Here is a 23,176-nt window from a genome sequence, read left to right on the forward strand (position 1 = left end):
ACTGTAAAACGAAAATAGAAAGTAAGTCATTTACGCACCTGTGTTTCACAATTGTCACTGTGGAGTTAGCAAGGCTGCTGCCTAATATGGATGCAGAACGTTCTAGTCCTTCATACACAGTGCCAATGCCTTGCACTGCGCCAGCTGCCACTTCCAGCACACCCTCCATACGTGCCTTGGCTTCTTCCTCTCCTGACCCAGACACTTTTGTCAGTAACTTTGTTCCTTGTTCACGAACATGTGGTGCAAGGTACCTTCCAAGAGCCACAGTTGCAGTTCCGACTTTGCTTGCTGAGGAGAATGTAAAGGTTTAATTATTACTTTGGTGATAAATTTTAACTTTTGAATATACAGGGCTACTGTACATGATTCACTTGTTTTCAAAGTTCTGTATTTTCTAAAGTATTAGATGTACACATGTACAAATATGAGTAAGATTGATGAATGAATAATGAATAGAGCCATAAACTTATCAAGTTTGCATTGTGACCACCAGTTGACTTTTTGAGATCAGTGCCTTGATAAAATGGTGAAAAGCAGGGAAAAAAGTTTCTCGCCCCCAAGCTGAAATTCAGTGATGAAGCAACCTTCCATTTATAAGGAAAGGCAAATTACCACAATGTGAGAGTGTGGGGCACTGAAAATCCTTATAAAATTGTGATGTATTTTGCTGAAGTTAAAGTTTTCTGCACAGAGTCACCGATGAATCTGTATGGGTAACTTTTCTAATGTGAAAAGACTGTGAGGGGTACCTCTTACCTCAATACGTTGCAGTTAACAGTTGTTTCCACAACTGACTGCTGAGTCCAAAAATTTCATCCTCCAACAAGGCAGGGCACCCCCCTCCCCCTCCCTCATCTTCCAACAAGGCAGGGAACCCTCCCCCCCCCCCCCCCCCCCCCTCCCCAATTGGAGTTTTGACGTTCATCACCTCCTAAACAACAATTTCTGCCCCACTGGTTTGCACTCAGTAGTGAAAATGATGTGGCTCTGGTGGCTCTGTCCCCCCCCCCCCCCCTTCCAGGTCCTGACCTACAGCCTTGTGACTTTTCCCTTTGGGGGTACATTAAGAGCTGTGTTCACGTACCCCCACTGTCAAGATCACTGGACCACCTCAGAGAATGCCTCAACACTGTTGTGATGATTACTCACAGGACAATGCTACACAAGATAAGGAATGAACCCAATTACCTCTTGGACATGCATCAATTGACCACAGGGGCAATTACAGAACATTTGTAAAGTGCAAAATGCAAACTTGGTGAGTTTACAGTTCTGCTTACACATCAATCATATTTGTACTTGTAATACTTTAGACAATATAGAGCTTTGAAAATCAATGAACATAAAGTGTGTCCCTCCTATAAGTTGTCAGGTGCATTTTCTCTAATGTTACAGCAGATATTTGGAATTTCCCTTTTGCAATGTGTTACTGGAGTCATTCCAAACAAATACTGCTCATCGTGTCTTTCATGTTGATGGAAAGCATTGGATTGTTTCCTGTTACAAATAAAATTATTTTTAAAAAGAATTTTAAGTGCATATTTGACATAGTACTCCCAAATTAGTCAAGTGTGATACTTGGTTAATCGATATATAAGGGTTCCGTTTCTATCTACAGCAGCCCTACGATCGCAATTCTGAGCATGCACAGCAGTTACTCAGACTCACGTAGAAGACATATACACCATTTTCAGATCACTGCTGCCCGACGCGTGCTTTGTAGCGCTTCCTTATAATGTCAGCTGTAACTGAAAATGCTGTCGCATGTGAATCAGATCTGCGATTCGTTTTCTAAATTCAAAGAAAGTTAAACCAAAGGAAATTCATTTGCAAATCTGCGAAGTTTACAGACAAAATGCTATGAGTGATTCAATGGTTAGAAGGTGGGTCAGACTGTTCAATGAAGGACGTGATCATGTGCACGATGAAGAACGAAGTGGCCTCCATCTGTGGTTACCGATGAACTGGTTCACACAACTGGAGAGAAGATAAGATATAACCGTAAGTTTACACTTAGTGCCCTTGCTATGGAAGTTCCGCAATTCTCACAATCACAAATTCATGAAATTGTTACTGAAAAACTGAAATTTTGAAAACTTTGCTCACATTGGGTACCCAAAATTCTTACTGAACAACACAAAAAACAACGGATGCACAGTGCACTTCAGTTTTTGACACACTACAATGAAGAACGCGATGGTTTTCTTTCTCAGATAGTTGTGGAGGATGAAACTTCGGTATCATAAGACACCTACTGAAACAAATGGCAATCAATGGAATGTAGGTAAACTTCGTTGTTGTTGTTGTGGTCTTCAGTCCTGAGACTGGTTTGATGCAGCTCTCCATGCTACTCTATCCTGTGCGAGCTTCTTCATCTCCCAGTACCTACTGCAACCTACATCCTTCTGAATCTGCTTAGTGTATTCATCTCTTGGTCTCCCCCTACGATTTTTACCCTCCACTCTGCCCTCCAATACTAAATTTGTGATCCCTTGATGCCTCAGAACATGTCCTACCAACGGATCCCTTCTTCTGGTCAAGTTGTGCCACAAACTTCTCTTCTCCCCAATCCTATTCAATACTTCCTCATTAGTTATGTGACCTACCCATCTAATCTTCAGCATTCTTCTGTAGCACCACATTTCAAAAGCTTCTATTCTCTTCTTGTCCAAACTATTTACCGTCCATGTTTCACTTCCATACATGGCTACACTCCATACAAATACTTTCAGAAATGACTTCCTGACACTTAAATCTATACTCGATGTTAACAAATTTCTCTTCTTCAGAAACTCTTTCCTTGCCATTGCCAGTCTACATTTTATATCCTCTCTACTTCGACCATCATCAGTTATTTGCTCCCCAAATAGCAAAACTCCTTTACTACTTTAAGTGTCTCATTTCCTAATCTAATTCCCTCAGCATCACCCAACTTAATTTGACTACATTCCATTATCCTTGTTTTGCTTTTGTTGATGTTCATCCTATATCCTCCTTTCAAGACACTGTCCATTCCATTCAGCTGTTCTTCCAAGTCCTTTGCTGTCTCTGACAGAATTACAATGTCATCGGCGAACCTCAAAGTTTTTATTTCTTCTCCATGGATTTTAATACCTACTCCGAAATTTTCTTTTGTTTCCTTTACTGCTTGCTCAATATACAGATTGAATAACATCAGGGGGAGGCTACAACCCTGTCTTACTCCCTTCCCAACCACTGCTTCCCTTTCATGTCCCTCGACTCTTATAACTGCCATCTGGTTTCTGTACAAATTGTAAATAGCCTTTCGCTCCCTGTATTTTACCCCTGCCACCTTTAGAATTTGAAAGAGAGTATTCCAGTCAACATTGTCAAAAGCTTTCTCTAAGTCTACAAATGCTAGAAAAGTAGGTTTGTCTTTCCTTAATCTTTCTTCTAAGATAAGTCGTAAGGTCAGTATTGCCTCACGTGTTCCAGTATTTCTATGGAATCCAAACTGATCTTCCCCGAGATCGACTTCTACTAGTTTTTCCATTCGTCTGTAAAGAATTCGTGTTAGTATTTTGCAACTGTGGCTTATTAAACTTATTGTTCGGTAATTTTCACATCTGTCAACACCTGCTTTCTTTGGGATTCGAATTATTATATTCTTCTTGAAGTCTGAGGGTATTTCGCTTGTTTCATACATCTTGCTCACCAGATGGTAGAGTTTTGTCAGGACTGGCTCTCCCAAGGCCGTCAGTAGTTCTAATGGAATGTTGTCTACTCCGGGGGCCTTGTTTCGACTTAGGTCTTTCAGTGCTCTGTCAAACTCTTGACGCAGTATCGTATCTCCCATTTCATCTTCATCTACATCCTCTTCCATTTCCATAATATTGTCCTCAAGTACATCGCCCTTGTATAGACCCTCTATATACTCCTTCCACCTTTCTGCTTTCCCTTCTTTGCTTAGAACTGGGTTTCCATCTGAGCTCTTGATGTTTATACAAGTGGTTCTCTTATCTCCAAAAGTCTCTTTAATTTTCCTGTAGGCAGTATCTATCTTCCCCCTAGTGAGATAAGCCTCTACATCCTTACATTTGTCCTCTAGCCATCCCTGCTTAGCCATTTTGCACTTCCTGTCGATCTCATTTTTGAGACGTTTGTATTCCTTTTTGCCTGCTTCATTTACTGCTTTTTTATATTTTCTCCTTTCATCAATTAAATTCAATATTTCTTCTGTTACCCAAGAATTTCTACTAGCCCTCGTCTTTTTACCTACTTGGTCCTCTGCTGCCTTCATCCCTCAAAGCTACCCATTCTTCTTCTACTGTATTTCTTTCCCCCATTCCTGTCAATTGTTCCCTTATGCTCTCCCTGAAACTCTGTACAACCTCTGGTTCTTTCAGTTTATCCAGGGCCCATCTCCTTAAATTCCCACCTTTTTGCAGTTTCTTCAGTTTTAATCTACAGGTCATAACCAATAGATTGTGGTCAGAGTCCACATCTGCCCCTGGAGATGTCTTACAATTTAGAACCTGGTTCCTAAATCTCTGTCTTACCATTATATAATATATCTGATACCTTTTAGTATCTCCAGGGTTCTTCCATGTATACAACCTTCTATCATGATTCTTAAACCAAGTGTTAGCTATGATTAAGTTGTGCTCTGTGCAAATTCTACCAGGCGGCTTCCTCTTTCATTTCTTAGCCCCAATCAATATTCACCTACTATGTTTCCTTCTCTCCCTTTTCCTACACTCGAATTCCAGTCACCCATGACTATTAAATTTTCGTCTCCCTTCACTACCTGAATAATTTCTTTTATTTCATCATACATTTCTTCAATGTCTTCGTCATCTGCAGAGTTAGTTGGCATATAAACTTGTACTACTGCAGTAGGTGTGGGCTTCGTATCTATCTTGGCCACAATAATGCGTTCACTATGCTGTTTGTAGTAGCTTACCCGCATTCCTATTTTCCTATTCATTATTAAACCTACTCCTGCATTATCCCTATTTGACTTTGTGTTTATAACCCTGTAGTCACCTGACCAGAAGTCTTGTTCCTCCTGCCACCGAACTTCACTAATTCCCACTATATCTAACTTTAACCTATCCATTCCCCTTTTTAAATTTTCTAACCTACCTGCCCGATTAAGGGATCTGACATTCCACACTCCGATCCGTAGAATGCCAGTTTTCTTTCTCCTGATAACGGCGTCCTCTTGAGTAGTCCCCACCCGGAGATCCGAATGGGGGACTATTTTACCTCCGGAATATTTTACCCAAGAGGACGCCATCATCATTTAACCATACAGTAAAGCTGCATGCCCTCGGGAAAAATTACGGCCGTAGTTTCCCCTTGCTTTCAGCCGTTCGCAGTACCAGCACAGCAAGGCCGTTTTGGTTATTGTTACAAGGCCAGATTAGTCAATCAACCAGACTGTTGCCCTTGCAATTACTGAAAAGGCTGCTGCCCCTCTTCAGGAACCACACGTTTGTCTGGCCTCTCAGCAGATACCCATCCGTTGTGGTTGTACCTACGGTACGGCTATCTGTATCGCTGAGGCACGCAAGCCTCCCCACCAACGGCAAGGTCCATGGTTCATGGGGGGTGAGGTAAACTTCATCCCTAACAAAAGTTAAACCTAAGCAAATCTAGTCACCTTGGAAAGTCAAGTGCACCGTTTTTTGGGAGAGAAAAGGCATTTTGCTGATTGATTTCTTACCATGAGGCCAAACAATGAATGCATATGGTTACTGGAAGACCATTAAGAAATTGTGCTGCACAATACAGAACAAGTGCCGAGGATTACTGTCAAAAGGTGTTTTTTTACATGATAATGACCGACCTCACACGGCGAATGTGACCAAACAACTATTATGGAAATTCCACTGGGACACATTTGATCATCCTCTGTACAGCCCAGACCTCGCTCATAGCGACTTTCATCTCTTCTATAAAATCTGACCTTGGTGGTCAACACTTCAACAATGATAACAAACTGAAAGAATATGTTACCACATGGTTGAAAACACAGGTGGCAACCTTCTATGAAGAAGGCATACAAAAACTTGCACCACACTATGACAAGTACCTACAAAATTTCGGAAGCTATGTAGAAAAGTAGTTTAACGGTTGTAGATTTTTGTACAATAAATATTTTTTCTGTATCTGTGCACATTTGTTTTATATAACCAAACGGAACTTACTTTGTGAACGTACCTCGTATATTAACAGGGACAGTAAAACATGAAGATAACCAGTACTGCAGCAGCAGCATCAGCAGTATCGCCCTGGCCGTGATGATTGCTATCACTATGCAACATCATGGCTCAGTTGCTCCTGGAGTGTTTTAATGTCACTGTTAGTACTTGCTGATGACACAAATATCACTGTAGAGTGATTTGGGACTACTCAATCAAATGGCATTTGAAGTTACACTTACAAATAATTTTGTTTGTAATGGGGAAACAAACCAACACTTTCCATTGACACTGGGAATTGCATGAAGGACCTGATGAGCATTATTCGTTTGAGCTGACTACAGCTACACATTTCAATAGAGAAATTGCAAATAACTGTCAAAACACAAGAGAAAATGGACCTGACAACTCTTAGGAGGGACATCCTCTAACAGAGAATATGAACAAATTCAAAAGAATGAAAAAAGGAGTCAACATATTTGGAAAAATACAAAAAGAAAACTCTAATGAAGTGGACTCAAAATTACGACAGGGCCTCAGAAAGGCATCGATGACACTTCATTAGGTTGGGTACAGAACAAAGAAATAATTTACTATCAATAGACAAACTACTACAAGTGTCGAAAAATTGCTTCAGCGTTTCAGTGAATGAAGGGTAGGTAAGTTTGAAATAAACAAAGTAAAGGAAGCTGTGACATTCTTTCATACGTTATGTGTTGAGTCGATAACACTTCTAAACAGATAACACAAAAATTCAAAAACAAGAAAGGAGTACCAAAATTACCTTCAGAAAAAGTAAAGGGTACAAAACATCTTTGGCTTATAAATTGTACCACACACTTTCTGCAAAGCATTTATTGCAATATGTATAATCAACAACTTCAAATTGAAGTATGATCATCATTAAACTAAAAAGTGTTCAATATTTACATCTGTTTATTACAGTCTTATTAAAAAGTATTATGTATACAAAATAAAATACTCCAAGAACAAATCAAAAATAATTTGGACTATTCCTAAAAAACTTTAACAGATGCCGTATGGACCAGTAAGGAACATCAGCTTCCAAAGTACAATACATAAAGAAATTATAAAATTCATTATGTGACTAAAAAGTATTAACGGGGAAATTACAATGTTATGGAATTTATGATTTCCTCTTGTGTGTCTTACTTTTACAACAGAAAATAGAGAGTTTCATTAACATACTGTCACAGTGATGAAACAGACTGGAGAACACAATGTGTGGTGTGCCACAAGTTTCAATTCTGGGTCCACTTTTGTTCTTAATCTACAAAAATAATTTCCAGTGACTCTAAAAGAAGGCTCAAAGAGCAAAACTCGAGCTTAACAGACATAGCCCAAATGGTAGCTGAATAGGCCTACAAATGACTCAGAGAAAATAGTTTATAATCTTACAGAGACAGAGGCAATTTCAGAAAGGAAGAAAGGACCTGCTCACATCAGAAACAGACATTATTGGCCAATCTCTAAATGAAACATTGGATGTAAAATTCCTTGGTGTCCAGCTAGAAAGTTAAAATAACATTAACACAATGATAAAATAGCCTGTTTTGCTTCCACTGAGTCACCCTAAAGGAAAGGGTGCCTGTTTATTTTGCACATTTTCACTCCCTGTTGTCTTATGGAACTATAATTTGGAGTAACACACCCAAGATAAATAAATCTGTTATAGAGCAAGAGAGAGAACTATTAATACTGTTTAAAGTAAATAACCACACCTCTCACAGAGACCTCTTTAAGGATCTTTGAATTACAGTCTTCCTTCCTTCCCAGTAGGCCCTATATTTTACTCCTTGATGATTTTGTTGCTGAAAATAGAAATCAGTTTGATCTTAAATGTGACTTATACAGTACGAGAGACAAAAAATATTTTCATATGAATTATGTCTCCTCCCTTAGGGTTTGGATTGGTGTTACACACTCCTCTGCACATGTCTTGATCAAATTCCCACACAAAGCAAGAAACAAAGGATGTCTATCAATTCCAAAGCAGTTTAAATACATTTCATTACCAGTCCTACAAATTATGTGATAATCTAGATTTAACGACTGGAAATACTTATTAACTGGACAGATTTTTCAAAGTAGGTGCTTTCCTGGTAATTAAGTTGGATATATTTAATTGACATAAGTACAAATTGTGTCTCGTAGAATCTACATCAATTACCAGTTATGATAGAAAATTCATCCACAAAAATTAACATTTTACACTGAAAGCACAATTATTAAGCATATTTTAAATTACAGGCATATGGTTGTTGGTTGGCTGTTTCTAGGAAAGGAGACCAGACAGCGAGGTCATCGGTCTCATCGGATTAGGGAAGGACAGGGAAGGAAGTCGGCCGAGCCCTTTGAAAGGGACCATCCCAGCATTTGCCCGGAGGGATTTAGGGAAATCACGGAAAACCTAAATCAGGATGGCCGGACGCGGGATTGAACCATCGTCCTCCCGAATGCGAGTCCAGTGTCTAACCACTGCGCCACCTCGCTCGGTAAATTACAGGCAGAGCTGAACTGATTACCTAAGCAGAAAGTGCTCCTATCTGTACATACAATGTATAAGTAAATCCCAAAACCTTCTATATGAGGTGGAATCCAAAATTTTCTGGACTGGTGTTGCCATCTGGAAAGTAGGAGTAGTAGATCTCTGCGCCACTAGGTGGCAGCAAGAGCTGTATACCTGATGAGACAGTGTGTGGAGTGGCATTCAGATGGGAGGACGTGTTGTGTGTCCACAGTGATTTTTGTAACACTATGTGTTTTGTATGTGGCGATTTTACGATGGATCTGCGAACAGAGCAGCGCGTGTGTATCAAATTCTGTGCGAATCTCGGGAAAAGTGCTACAGAGACCCTTGCAATGATTCAACAAGAGTTTGGGGGACAGAGCATGAGCCATATGCATGTGTTTGAGTGGCATGCACAGTTCAGGGCCGGCCGTACAGACGTTGAAGATGATGCTCACACTGGAAGGCCCGTTGCCAAACTTCAACAACTGGTTCATGAGGATCGACGTCGAACCATTCAAGACTTTGCTTATGAAATGGGTATTGGTTATGGGACATGTCAACAAATGTTGACTGATGAATTGGGCATACATCGTGTCACCGCAAAATTTGTGCCAAGGATCTTGACTGCCGATCAGAAGGCACAGAATATTGAAGTGTGCACGGACCTTCATCAGACCACATCTGATGATCCAACCTTCTTGTCATAGGTTATAACTGGTGACGAGAGCTGGATTTATGGTTATGACCCATAGACAAAGCAACAATTGTCCAAGTGGAAGAGCCCGGGCTCTCCAAGAGCCAAAAAAGCAAGACAGGTAAAGAGCAAAGTGAAGAACGTGACAATCGTTTTCTTTGATACCAAGGGAATTGTGTACAAAGAATTCGTCCCACCCAACCAAACAGAGAATTTCGCGTGCTACTGTGACGTTTTGCAATGGCTCTGTGAAAACATGCGGTGATGACAGCTCTAACTCTAACTTTAGTGTCAAGGGAACTGGATGCTGGGAACTGGCTGCTGCATCATGACAACACACCCTGTTACACGTCCTTGCTCACCAGGATCTTTTTGGCAAAAAACAACATGGTGATTGTACCCCACCCACCGTACTCAGCAGATTTGGCACCTTGCGACTTCGCACTATTTCCAAAACTGAAACTCAAGTTGAAAGGCCATAGGTTCGACACACTATAGAGGATTGAAGAAGCATCGCTGGCAGTGATAAACACCCTCAAAGAACAGGACTTCCAGAAAACGTTTGACCAGTGGCAGAAGCACTGGGACCGGTGTGTACGTGCGGATGGGAACTACTTAGATGGTGATGGTGATGGTGACCATTAGTCCAAAGGTAAGGTTTTCAACAGATGGCAGCACCAGTCCTGAAAATTTTGCATAGCACCTTGTAAACCGACCTTTCACACACGTGTAAACGTTCACACCATAGTCTGATTACAATTACTTGATAGTTGGCATGCATTCAACATCAGGTCCAGACCATTCATCATTGCCAAACTGGCACAAGTGGCCAGTTCACTTCCAGTTCCTTGTCCGGCATTCTTTCTTGACGAGTTTGGATCCTAAATCATTGGCATGCCAACACATTTCACACACAGCAGCAACCAAACACTACTGGGTACTTCCGCGTAAGACACAATTCATTGTCTCATACACAGTTACCATAAAGACATTTGGCTTACATTAGATAAGCTTCACACGACATTACAAGAAGCCAAATTTTTGAAGTCTGCAATTCATTGTTGTGATTGGACCACCACAGTCATAAATATAAATACTACACCTATAGTGTTGTGTCTTAGTGCAATTGTTAGCCTATTATAAACTTGATGTGCAGAAGGTTGTAGGTCTGAATCTCATCAAATGTAGCAAATTTTTTTTTTTTTATTTCTGATTTTAATCAAAAGAGCTTGAATATTTTTTTATTCAATTAACTGGTTGTTGGCCTGCAGTCAGTCTTTCCTTTTCATCCCGTCTGGTAAGTTTCCTCTTACCTGGGGTTCTATGGCGACTTTTCTGAACTCTACCCCTTTTCCTAAACCTCACCAGTCCTTTTCCTTCACCCCTCTTCCTTTCCCTTCAACACTTCTGCCAGATGGAGGAGCCATTGGCTTCAAAAGTTTGCAGACTTTAATACCTTTACGCGTGTGTACTCCAACTGCTTCGGTGAGCATATTTTTTATCTATTCAGTTACTTTATGTTTTCAAAAATGGATTATTTTCATTGATGTATTAGCCTGCATGGTCATAATTGCTTCTTATGTAACCCTCTTATCAGTGTCTCTTGTCATCAATCTTGTTCAAACTGTCATCTGTTTTCTACCGTATGTGCTATTTTGTCCTCTACCTTATGTGCTATCTTGTCCCTACATCTTTTCTAGTACCAATTTCCATGCATATAGTGCGAGCTAACACCCCAAAGATGTTCGGGCTCACATGCGGTTCCTCTTCGTTGAAATGTCTTGACTCAAACTCGTCTGGGCGCTGAACTACACGTGTCGCATTACACCCCCTCAATTAGACACTTGTGACCTTTGGTTAAATTGTCTGGCTGATGGCAAGTTTGCGAAATACAAAGTTAACACAACATATAATAACAGTAATAATAATAATAATAATAATAATAATAATAATATTGGGAACTAAATTAATGACCCATAAATGATGTAGGCCACACAGTTGCGAATTTGTTAGAATAATGTTTATTCAGAAAGCAAACTAATAATGCTCGTTAACTCACAATAGGCAGATCCACTTATTTATGAATTTGCATGGAAAAAATTATTTGCAGTTCACTACACTGCAAGGCCTTCTCCCAATTGTCTTTTGCTGGTTTACTTGTAAATTTGAGAGCTATTTTCTTTCCCATTGTCCAATTACCTTGCTTATACATAATTCTTTCATGTTTCTGTGCATTTATCACCAAACCACTCTGATGGACTTTTACTGCCATCTACTACATTATGTTATCTGCCAAACACAATTGATTACATTTCCTCCAATGACTTCATCTTTCTGTTTTCCTAGTTTTTAAAATTTTGTCTGTTTTCATGACATTCCCAACCAATATTTTTTTTCCATTCATATTTTTGTATCATAAGGCCACTTTTCTAATGAGATCACCCACTAATCACTTCTTGTTAGTCCTAGTCTGTTCTCATGATTTTTGTATGAATTTTTCCAATTTTCCCATCTTTTCCTTTCTTTTCTTCCAATTTTCTATCTTTTCCCACTCTCCACTTCTGTGGTTTGACACTCCCACCATCTGTAACACTCCTAAACCTCTTCTCTTGCCATGATGAATCCCATCAAATATTACATCTGTTCCTTTTGAAAACATGCTTTTGCACTATCAAAACTAAGGTCCCACATTCTGCTTGTCCCTAGGAGTTACTCCCAAAGGTCTAACATTGAAAGTCCCTGTTTCTGGGTGCAATCCTGCTCTACACCAGCCTATTTACAGTTCAAAATACAGCAAACTCTAGCTAAATCTGCCTAATCTGTTACCTACATGCCTCTTCTCTGAAATCCCAACAATCAGCTTTTCTTTCTCATCCTGTCCAGTGACTTTTCCAAACGCTATTCCTTTTCTTATACTTCACCAGTCCTTCACCCCTCTTCCTTCCCCTTCAACCCTTTTGCCACAAGAAGGAGTCACTGGGTCCAAAAGCTTGCAAACATCAACACTTTTACATTTGTATTCTCTTAATGCCACTTGGCGAGTAGATTTTTTAGCTATCAAATTACATTATATTTTCAAACACTGACTATTTTTGTTGCTATAATAGGGAGTGTTGTTCATGCCTTGTGTGTGAAGATGTACCCCCTTTGGCCATCAACGAAAGTTCCATCATTGTAAAGACAATCCAACTCTAGAATTACTTCATGATCAAACAAAAAACTCATCTTAGACAGATGAGTCACTTACATGTTTCGGCCAGAATGATAGATCTAGACAAAGTTGTTGGCTTGGGACACTACAAGGGAGAGAGAGTGAGAATGATTGAGAGAGAGGCGTCAGACACGTCGTATAGTTCAGAGAGGATGGATTGAAGATGGGCTACAGCAGGACACAGATCAAGGGTGTTTTGTATATGCCGTGCATGTCCTTTTATTTGTGAAGAATATAATGGTTTGAATATACATGGACAGCACAATTAAGTACTAGTTGGAGCCATCAAACCTGTGAGGGTGATATGCTCACCTCTCAAGTGGTGTTACGGCACCTGTGAATGGCACCACCTCCACGCTCGCTTCCTAAGCCAGCCTGGTGAGTAAAGGCTTTAGGTTTTGTTGTAGTATCCACTCTCTCTTTTTTAAAACAAAATGTGAAAATGTGGTTGGCACCCATTGTGTTGTCAGATAGCATTTGATATAAGGATATGTCCAATTTCAATTTATCAAACAATGGAAACTCAAGATTGGAATATCAACAATCTAGAGAAAAGAGAGATTGCTACTTATCCTAAAGATGACACATTCAATTGCAGAGAGGCACAACTAAAAGACAATTACATGTAAGCTTTTGGGCAAAGCCGTCATCAGGAAAGATAAAAGAAAAACATACACACATATTCATTTACATAAGCAAGCACATTTCATGCACACATGACCATCATCTCTGGTACCTAGGACCAGAATGCAACTGTCATATAGAACAGATGCAGTGATCTGGACGGGTCATGGAACCAGAAGGGATAGCAGTGTACAGTTGGGAGGGGAGAGAAGAGCACTGTCTGGCGGAGTGTGCAACCGCGGTGTCGGCAGGCTGCAGGGTAGGGAGGTTGCAACAGAGTGGGGAAGGGGGGGGGGGGTGAAAAGGGAGAGGAGTGAGGAAAGGGAATGTCAGGCAGGTGTCTTGGCCGGAGGTGGAACACACAAGGTATGAGAAGAGAATAGGAAGGAGGTGATAAGACAGAGAGGGTGAAACCATTTGGTGGAGTGCGTGGGGATGGTAGGTTGTCATAGTTTGAGACTGGGATAATTTCAGAAGCGAAGAATTTGTTGTACGGGGAAACTCCCATCTGTGCAGTCAGAAAAGCCTGTGGTGGTAAAGGAGAGGATCCAGATGGCTTGAGTAGTGAAGCAACCATTGAAATCAAGCGTGTTACGTTCAGCAGCATGTAGTACCGTACCAGTGTCTACTTTGCTCATTGCAACAGTCTGGCAATGGATGCTCATCTTGCTGGACAGCTGGTTAGTAGTCATACCAATATAAAACACTGTGCAATGATTGCAGCAGAGCTGGTATATATCCCTGCTAACTACATCACATTTCCAAAATTGAATCCCTGCTCTCCAGCACCTAAATGAGCATTCCAGACACCACCTCCGTATGTTATCCAACCTGCTGACATCCTACTGCCACCTCGTAGTGCCACTATGCAACCTCTATTCTACCCAGGATGTTCCTCTTTGTCACCCCTCATAGCTTAGCTGACATTTGCAACTTACCAGATCCTAAAAAACTCCCTATCAACACTTGACCAAATCCACAGCCAAAATATTCCCAGACGAATGCAGTAACCTTCACTCCACAGAAGTTTCAGTCCTATCCCAGGGCCCCACCTTTAGCCCTACACCTAAATTTAACCATGCTGTACTTGTCAAAGACATACTTTCCTTCTCCCAATCCCTGCAATGGAAACACTTCTTTGTGAGCAATGCCTCCAACCAATGCCAACCCAATCCCAACATTGAACTCTGCCCCTTTCCTGGTTCATACCACCATCCAACCATGATACCACCCCCCCCACCCCCCCACCCTGCTGCAACTAACCATCCACCGGTCACCTTCCAGGAATTCCTTACATCCAATTTGGCCTCACCATCCTTCCCCCCATGCCCAGGACAGTCATACATAACCTCAAAACAAATACTGATCTAATCATCCTACGTGCAGACAAAGGTTCCACCACTGGTGTTATGAATCACAATAACTACCTGGCGAAAAGCCTCTGCCAGTTATCTGACTCCTCCACCTATAAACTCCTCCACAGTGATCTCATCCAGAAGTGCAAAATAGTCTCCATCTGTACTTAGCCTTACGCCCTTCCCAGAACCTCTCTCCTGAATCCACTTAATTCCTCACCCATATGATGCCCCATACATCCACCTTCTACATGCTTCCACAAACCCAATAATCCTGGATACCTTTTTGTAGCTCATTATGTACCCCTAATGAAAGCACCTCAGCCCTCATTAACCAACACATCTGACCAAATGCCCGAAATCTAGCCTTCTGTGTCAAAGATACCAACCATTACATTCACAAACTCTCCATCAAGAATCCCTTACAGCTAGTGAATCCCTACTCACAACTACTGATGCCAATTCCTTATACACCAACATCCCTTATCCCAATGGCCCTGTCACTGTTGAACACTATACTTTTCCCAACATCCTTCAGACTCCAAACCCACTACCTCATTTCTCATATACATTACTGACATTATCCTAACACACAACAAATTCTACTTTGAAGGGAAGTAAAGAAATCCATGGCACATCCATGGCCATCCACATGGCACTTTCCTATGCCAACCTGTTTATGGGCTATCTAGAGGAAACCTTTCTAGCCTTCTAAAATCCCAAACCCCTGGTCTGGTTCAGCTTCATCGATGATATCTTCACGATCTGAACTCATGGCCAACACAATCTACCTTAATTCCTTCACAACCTCATATCTTCTCTCTCATTCAGTTCACCTGGCCCTCCAATTGCGGGGTCGGGGGGTCAAACCCAGGGCTCCAGATGGCAGAGCTGAAGCACCCACCACGCTGTATTTCGTCAGGAGGCTGAGCAAGTTCAAGATCATCAAGGGGCAGTGCAGAGCGATACAGCAGTATTCGGTAACATTGCTTTATTCAGCTAATTTACAGTACTCGATGGTGAAGCATAGTGTCAACATGCTGGCCGCTGATGTCCTGCGAGTACAGCCGGCTCAGCAGACTCCTGGTATGCCGATGCCACTGCTGTCATCATCAAGGTCGCCCGCCGATGGAAGTTGGCTGCCGCTCTCCCGGTCGCCGTCAGCCGATGCATTGTGACTTGCATCGCACTGCTGCCCACAATTCTGGAGACTGCTGCAGCCGCTGGTCCTCTCCGCCCTCCACCCCATTTGGCCTGCTCTGTATGACCATGGGACGAAGGTGGATGCACTAGTCACCCATAGCTTTCGGGCCGCCACTGCTACCAGAACAGGACCAAGCTCGAACCCACACCCTCCTCGATGCTGTGCCGCAACTTGCCGCTAGTGGTGCTTGCCCGGACCCCGGTATGCCAGGTGGGAAGCGAACGTGGCCCATAGACTGGAGTGGAACCAAGCCCCTCCTGGACCCACTGCAGACCACTGTCACTGCCCTCTTTCAGGCAGACTGTGCGATCTCCAAGTTCCAGGCTGCCGTTCTGTCCCACCCCAGTGTTGTGTCCCCGGAAGCGGAATACAGCCAGAACAAGAACATAGAAACAAAGCACAAGTTTATGCCGAATGCTTATAACATTGCTGCCAGACTGGCCCCCATAAGCGTGGGCCAGCACAGGTCCTCCCGACGCTCGACTGACCTGGCACACCATGTCAAGCTAAAATTGCCCGTCTATTTATATTGGTTTCTCCCTTGCTTCTGATGTAGTGTCAGAGAGAGACAGAAACTATGGCAGGGGTAAATTCCCACATGTCAGCCATTTACAAATCGCCACTCCTGGCTCTGGCCTAGTGCCCAGCCTCATACATCACAATAACTTAAAGCAATGCTGCAGTTTCCTGCTTCGTTGCTCCATTCAAAGCAAATTGTGTGGGCAATACCACCGTCGCAGATCCGCGCCCGCGAGTGCCATCTTTACCTCGCCCGCGAGTGCCATGTTATCTTGTCTGGCCTGCTGGCTGTCGTCTGTTACCACACTCTGCCAGCGGCCCTAGATTTCATTGCCCAACCCTGCCTTCATTGAATTTTGATAAAATTTTCCTTTCCCTCAACTAGGACTGACACTAGCGCAGCACACCTCCCTCCTTTCTACAAGATTCGTCCCGAATCGAGATAAAACAGACGTGGCCTGCGGCCGCATAAACATACCTTGTTCACAAAACTTACATTCTACAGACTAAACGTAATGAGAACATCAAAACATTAACTCTACACCTATACACTGTTTACATTGGTTACCCATGATAGGCAACTGATGTATTGGCACCCCCTCCACTGGTGTATGTTTCCACATTCTCCACAAAGCTATACTCAAGAAAAATAGAAAAACGGCACACCCTGTGGCTGAAATGCTCACTGTCATTATCCTGTTGCTCCGATGCTGTTGTACCATTTGAACATGTTCCAATACTTCAGATCCCTCCCGTGCATTAATAAAGGAATACATTTCCAAAAACTCTGGGTTAACGTGGAGGTCAAATATGTCAGATTCTGCACTGGTAATATCTCTAGAACCCCTTCCAGATAAAACAAAGTTCCCTGTGACAAAGTTAAAGCTGTTTCACCCGTACATGATGCTGGAAGATGGAAATCCTCCCCCACAATCTCACAAACCATACCTTTTATAATTATTCCACTCTCCTGGAGTTGCAACCTCCTTATTTTATCCACTCTCTGATTGGTATAACAAGTGACTGTCACCCATATCGGCATAAATACCAAATATTACCAATGCCTCCCAACCTTCTGGTAGTAGGAACGTGTTGATAACACCTCTTTCTCACAATCTGAGCCATTTGTAATCCCCAGGAACAATCCAACTTTGCATGTACTACTATCTGAAAAAACTGGTCAATTAGGGCAAATCATCACTCGTCCTTGCATACAATGCTCCAACTCTGACAATGGTAGTACCCCATGAGCTTCCCTGTTTGCCAAAATAAAATGTACGTCTAGCGTCCTAATCTGCACCCATTTACTGATCTCCTTCCATTTCACTGGGTATGGGTGAATCATGTAACACTCATAACGTGAGTCAACTCCGAATCGCACAAACAAAAAAATGGCTGACATCGAAATAAGGGTCCAAGGAATAGAAAAGCAACTGGAATCACTCAACAGAGGAAAGTCCACTGGACCTGACGGGATACCAATTCGATTCTACACAGAGTACGCGAAAGAACTTGCCCACCTTCTAACAGCCGTGTACCGCAAGTCTCCAGAGGAATGGAAGGTTCCAAGTGATTGGAAAAGAGCACAGGTAGTCCCAGTTTTCAAGAAGGGTCATCGAGCAGATGAGCAAAACTATAGGCCTATATCTCCGACATCAATCTGTTGTAGAATTTTAGAACATGTTTTTTTGCTCGCGTATCATGTCATTTCTGGAAACCCAGAATCTACTGTGCAGGAATCAACAGCAAAACAGACGTTAAAGTAACCTATGGCATGCCACAGGGGAGTGTTATGGGACCATTGCTTTTCACAATATATACAAATGACTTAATAGATAGTGTCGGAAGTTCCATGCGGCATTTCGCGGATGATGCTGTAGTATACAGAGAAGTTGCAGCATTAGAGAATTGCAGCAAAATGCAGGAAGATCTGCAGCGGATAGGCACTTGGTGCAGGGAGTGGCAACTGACCCTTAACATACACAAATGTAATGTATTGTGAATACATAGAAAGAAGGATCCTTTACTGTATGATTATATGATAGCGGAACAAACACTGGTAGCAGTTACTTCTGTAAAATATCTGGGAGTATGCGTACAAAACGATTTGAAGTGGAATGATCATATAAAATTAATTGTTGGTAAGACAGGTGCCAGGTTGAGATTCATTGGGAGAGTCCTTAGAAAATGTAGTCCATCAACAAAGGATGTGGCTTATAAAACACTCGTTCGACCTATACTGTAATATTGCTCATCAGTATGGAATCCGTACCAGATCGGGTTGACAGAGGAGATAGAGGAGATCCAAAGAAGAGCGGCGCGTTTCATCACAGGGTTATCTGGTAGGCGTGATAGGGTTACGGAGATGTTTAGCAAACTCAAGTGGCAGACTCTGTAGGAGAGGCGCTCTGCATTGTGGTGTAGCTTGCTGTCCAGGTTTCGAGAGGGTGCGTTTCTGGATGAGGTATCTAATATATTGCTTCCCCCTACTTATACCTTCGGAGGAGATCACAAATGTAAAATTAGAGAGATTCGAGCACACACGGAGGCTTTCCAACAGTCATTCTTCCCGCGAACCATACGCGACTGGAACAGGAAAGGGAGGTAATGACAGTGGCACATAAAGTGCCCTTCGCCACACACCGTTGGGCGACTTGCAGATTATAAATGTAGATGTAGATGTACTGGAAAACTGACATCGATGTAAACTCGCGCCCCATCCGTCCTCACCTGTACCAATGACACATGAAAGAATATTTGTATGATGCCCGTGTTACCTCCATTACATGTTCTATATCTGGTGGGTATTGCCTCTTCGCTAATTGTGATCCAGTGAGATTAACATTTGACTAACACTTGAATAAGATGCCCATTTACCGCATGATATACTGCTTCCTGTAACATCGTAACTTCTGAACATGCGTCAATCAGTCTGCTAATGCCCTGAGCAAACTGGCAATAGCCAACTTACCATCCAATATCTTCAATCATTTCTGCAGAATCTCTAAATCGCTATTTATAATTTCCCATGTCTCTCCCATGTATCGAGTCAACTCCTCCGCTAAGGTCCGTCCGAGCTTGGTGTTATTCAAGACCCTCATTTCTAAGCTTGACAAGCGTGTTGCGTGCCACTCTATGGTTCCTCTAAGCTCACTGACCGCTTGCTCCACCTACATTACCAATTGATTCAGAGCTCGGACATCATCATCATCATCATCATCATCATCATCATCTGCTGTACCGAACACCATTTTCAGTATCTTTCCGCCTGCATTTATCCATCCCCTCTTGCGCCTAGTTACCGCCTGTTACTCTCTCCACTAAACGAGACAATTGTTCCCTAACTTTACTATAAGTCAACTTTAATTCTTGTTACTCCCCTTGTACTTCTTTTAATATGTGATTCCTTTCCTCTTCAGTATACAATTCCAAAAATGATTCCTGTAATTTTCGTACTTCATTCCTGATCTTCCATACCTCTATTGTTGTTCATAGCGACCACTTATGACTTGTTACTAATATATCTGGCTGCCGTGAATACAGTAGCCCTGATTGCAAGGTCTAGATCATTATCCGTTGATGTCCGGCTCCACTGCTGTGACCACAGATTAGCATCCCCATGGCTATCATCCAGCACATCCACATCTGACCCTGCGAAGAAAAGGAACGAAACATGCGTGTACCACCTCTTTTCCACCACAAGTTACTGCAACATCATACGACATCCTCAAAAATTCCCGACAGTTCACTTTGCCCCTATCAACTTCTCTGGAAAAAAAAAAAAAAAAAAGTCTCCCCCATACAATGGAGAAACTAAAACAACAAATAAGAAAAATGCAACTCTTATTGGACCCACCAAAATGCGAGAAAAAGAGAGAGAGAGAGAGGAAAACACACACACACACACACACACACACACACACACACACAAAACAAAAACAAAAACAAAAACAAAAACAAAAATTATTCCTTGATACAAAAACACAAAATGTAAACATGCCATACAATATTACACATACAATAATTTACTCCTTCCATGACCGTAACGCATATGGAACGTTATGCATCCACTGTTGTCCTTCCCCCAGAGACCACCTCCTTCCGCTTGCTTTGCCTAGCCTCTGCAATCGGAGCAATCGGGTCACTTCCCTGTAATTGAGGTAATCCGTCCACCATTCCTTTAAAAGGTTTTACTCTACTCATGTGGATAATGGATGCTTTTGTTGGCAGCTGCACTTTAACATTTACAGGCAAAGTCATCTCCATGACCTGGTATGGGCCGTGGTACTTCGTCAAGAATTTTTTCGTCTTTCCCTTAGGTGAATATGGATTCATGATTAATACCCATTGACCTAGCCTGTACTGTCATAAAGGTCCCAACTGCTTATTCGGTTCTTCCTGCCTCTCTAATGCTTTTGTACTGGCCTTCTGTACCCTCTTCCAGACTTCCCATATTGTTCATGCAAATTCCCTCACTGCATTCCCTTTAGCTCCCAATTTTGGACATAGAATGTCAAATGGCGATGTTATTTTTCTTCCATAGGCCACCTCGAATGGTGACATTCCAACCTCCGAATGTATTTTAGTGTTATAACTCGATACCAAATATGGAAGATAACCGTCCCAGTTATCATGGTTTCCATTCACATAATGACTTCGCATTTTTGAAATTGTCCTATGTACTCGTTCGATTCTACCATTCGCCTGTGTATGAAATGGACTGGTACATAATTTTTAATTCTCCATAAATGACACAACTGTGATATTAATTCGGAGATGAAGTACTTTGCCTGATCTGTAATTATGGTATCAGGCACCCCAAACTTCAATAACCAATTATTGACTAAAGCTTGTGCTACCATACTTGCCTGTTGGTCTGGTATTGCGACCATGGCTAGAAACCGCGAAAAGTGATCAATTATAGTTAGAACGTAATGATTCTTTGCTGGTGTTTTGTTGTATGGCCAGCAAACATCTAGCCCAATAAACTCGAATGTTTTTGAAGCCTCTGGTAACCACTGCAATGGAATTCTTGTGCATGTCACATCTGCTCACTGCGCACATGGCACACAATTTGCTACATACTGTTCCGCTTCCCTTCTCCGAGTGCGGCATCAAAATCATTCTGCTACTCGTCTTCCCGTTGCTCAACAACCACCACCACCACCACCACCATGCCCTGAGAGCATATGACCATGGGCCTGCTTTAAAACTTCCTCTCTAAACTATTACAGCCAATATCTCCTTTTCCGTTGTGGAATAATTCCGCTCTGCCCTATTTAACTGTCTACAAGCATACGCCACCCGATGCTCCTGTCCATTCAGCATTTGCCCCAAAACACATCCTACTGTGCCATTTGAAGCGTCACATGATAAGATGAAGTCTTCTTCAAAATTTGGATACACCAACACTGGACCAGAGACTAATCTCATCTTTAATTAATCGAAAGCTTCCTGACATTCCTCCGTCCATTGAAATTTAACCCCTTTCTTTAAAAGCTTTGTTAATGGCTCGGCTATTTTAGAAAAATCCTTTACAAATTTACGATAATATGAACATAATCCAATATACAATTGTAATTGCTTTGTTGTATGTGGTGTCGGGAAATTTTGGACTGCCTCCGTTCACCAAGAATCGGTTTGAACCCCTTGTTCACTAATTACATGACCTAAATATTTGACCTGTGTCTGTGCAAAATTACATTTTTCTAAACTTAATGTTAACCGTGCCGATTGCAATCTTCTAAAGACTTCTCTTAAACACGATACACGTTCCGGTACATCCTTCAAAAATTCTATAATGTCATCTAGGTAAACCATACAAGTCTTTGGTTTCAATCCCCTTAAAATCCCATCTAATAATCGCTAAAAAGTTGCCGGTGCATTCTTCAACCCGAACAGCATACGTATATACTAATAGTGCCCCCCAGGAACAGTAAAAGCTGTCTCTGTCCTATTCTCTGGCGCTACTTCCAACTGATTGTATCCACTCCATAAATCTATTGTCATAAAATACTTACATTGTCCCAGATTGTCCAATATGTCCGTGATATTCTGAATCGGATATGCGTCCGAAATGGTTTTCGCACTCAGAAACCTACAATCACAACAAAACCTATAATTCCTTGTACCATCCACCGACTTCTTAGGTACGAGAACTACACTGCTTGAATATGGACTATCGCTATGCTCTATGATTCTATCCCGTAGTAGTTGTTCTATAAAATCCTCTAGTAGCGGTTGCATATGATGTGCTATCCTATATGGTTTCCTAAACACTGGTGTATTTTTCTCCATTGGTATGTGATTCTTCGTAATCAGTGTTGCCGGTAACCTACACTCCATTCCAAATAAATCGCTAAATGTCAATAACAATTCCTCCAACGCAACCCTGTCGTCTACCTGCAAATGCTGTAATTTTCCCCTTAATTGCACTGCATCAACGTTTTGCTTACTGCTCGCCTCTAAATTCTCCCTATTGAGGTCATCGTCATCAAAAAAAAAAACCAACGTAGCCAATAACAACCCTTTCGACAAGCAAAATTCCACTCTGCCGAAGTTATCTATACTTACAGGAACTCTATAGTCTCATTCCACATAACTTGTAGGAGCTAAACTCCTCCGCACAAAACAGTGCGCATTATCCAACTCCTCATTACTCAAGAGTGGCTCCATCATGTACAATGTCTCCTTTGGTAAGTCCGAATTTATCGAAACCCAAACTACCTTCCCTGTAGCTGCCGGTATGTTATCCTACTGATCGACTTTTAATGAATCTGTTTGCAGTTTAGCTGATGTCACCTTCATGTTAAGTACGCATTGTGACATTTGTCCATTTGCAACCATTTCCCCCATGCGAAACATTC

The 23,176-nt window shown here is 41.9% G+C and overlaps 1 protein-coding gene across 1 annotated transcript in view; it reads right to left on the reverse strand.

Annotated features, from left to right (window-relative positions):
* LOC126174941 (protein spartin) overlaps positions 1–23,176 on the reverse strand; it is a 130,699-nt gene that overhangs the window by 26,009 nt on the left and 81,514 nt on the right. The window contains exon 7 of the mRNA XM_049921398.1: positions 39–291. Coding sequence (XP_049777355.1) covers positions 39–291 — 253 coding nt within the window. The remainder of the gene's footprint in view (positions 1–38; positions 292–23,176) is intronic.

The sequence above is a fragment of the Schistocerca cancellata genome, chromosome 3, assembly GCF_023864275.1.
Source record: "Schistocerca cancellata isolate TAMUIC-IGC-003103 chromosome 3, iqSchCanc2.1, whole genome shotgun sequence".
In the NCBI taxonomy this organism is placed as follows: Eukaryota; Metazoa; Arthropoda; class Insecta; order Orthoptera; family Acrididae; genus Schistocerca; species Schistocerca cancellata.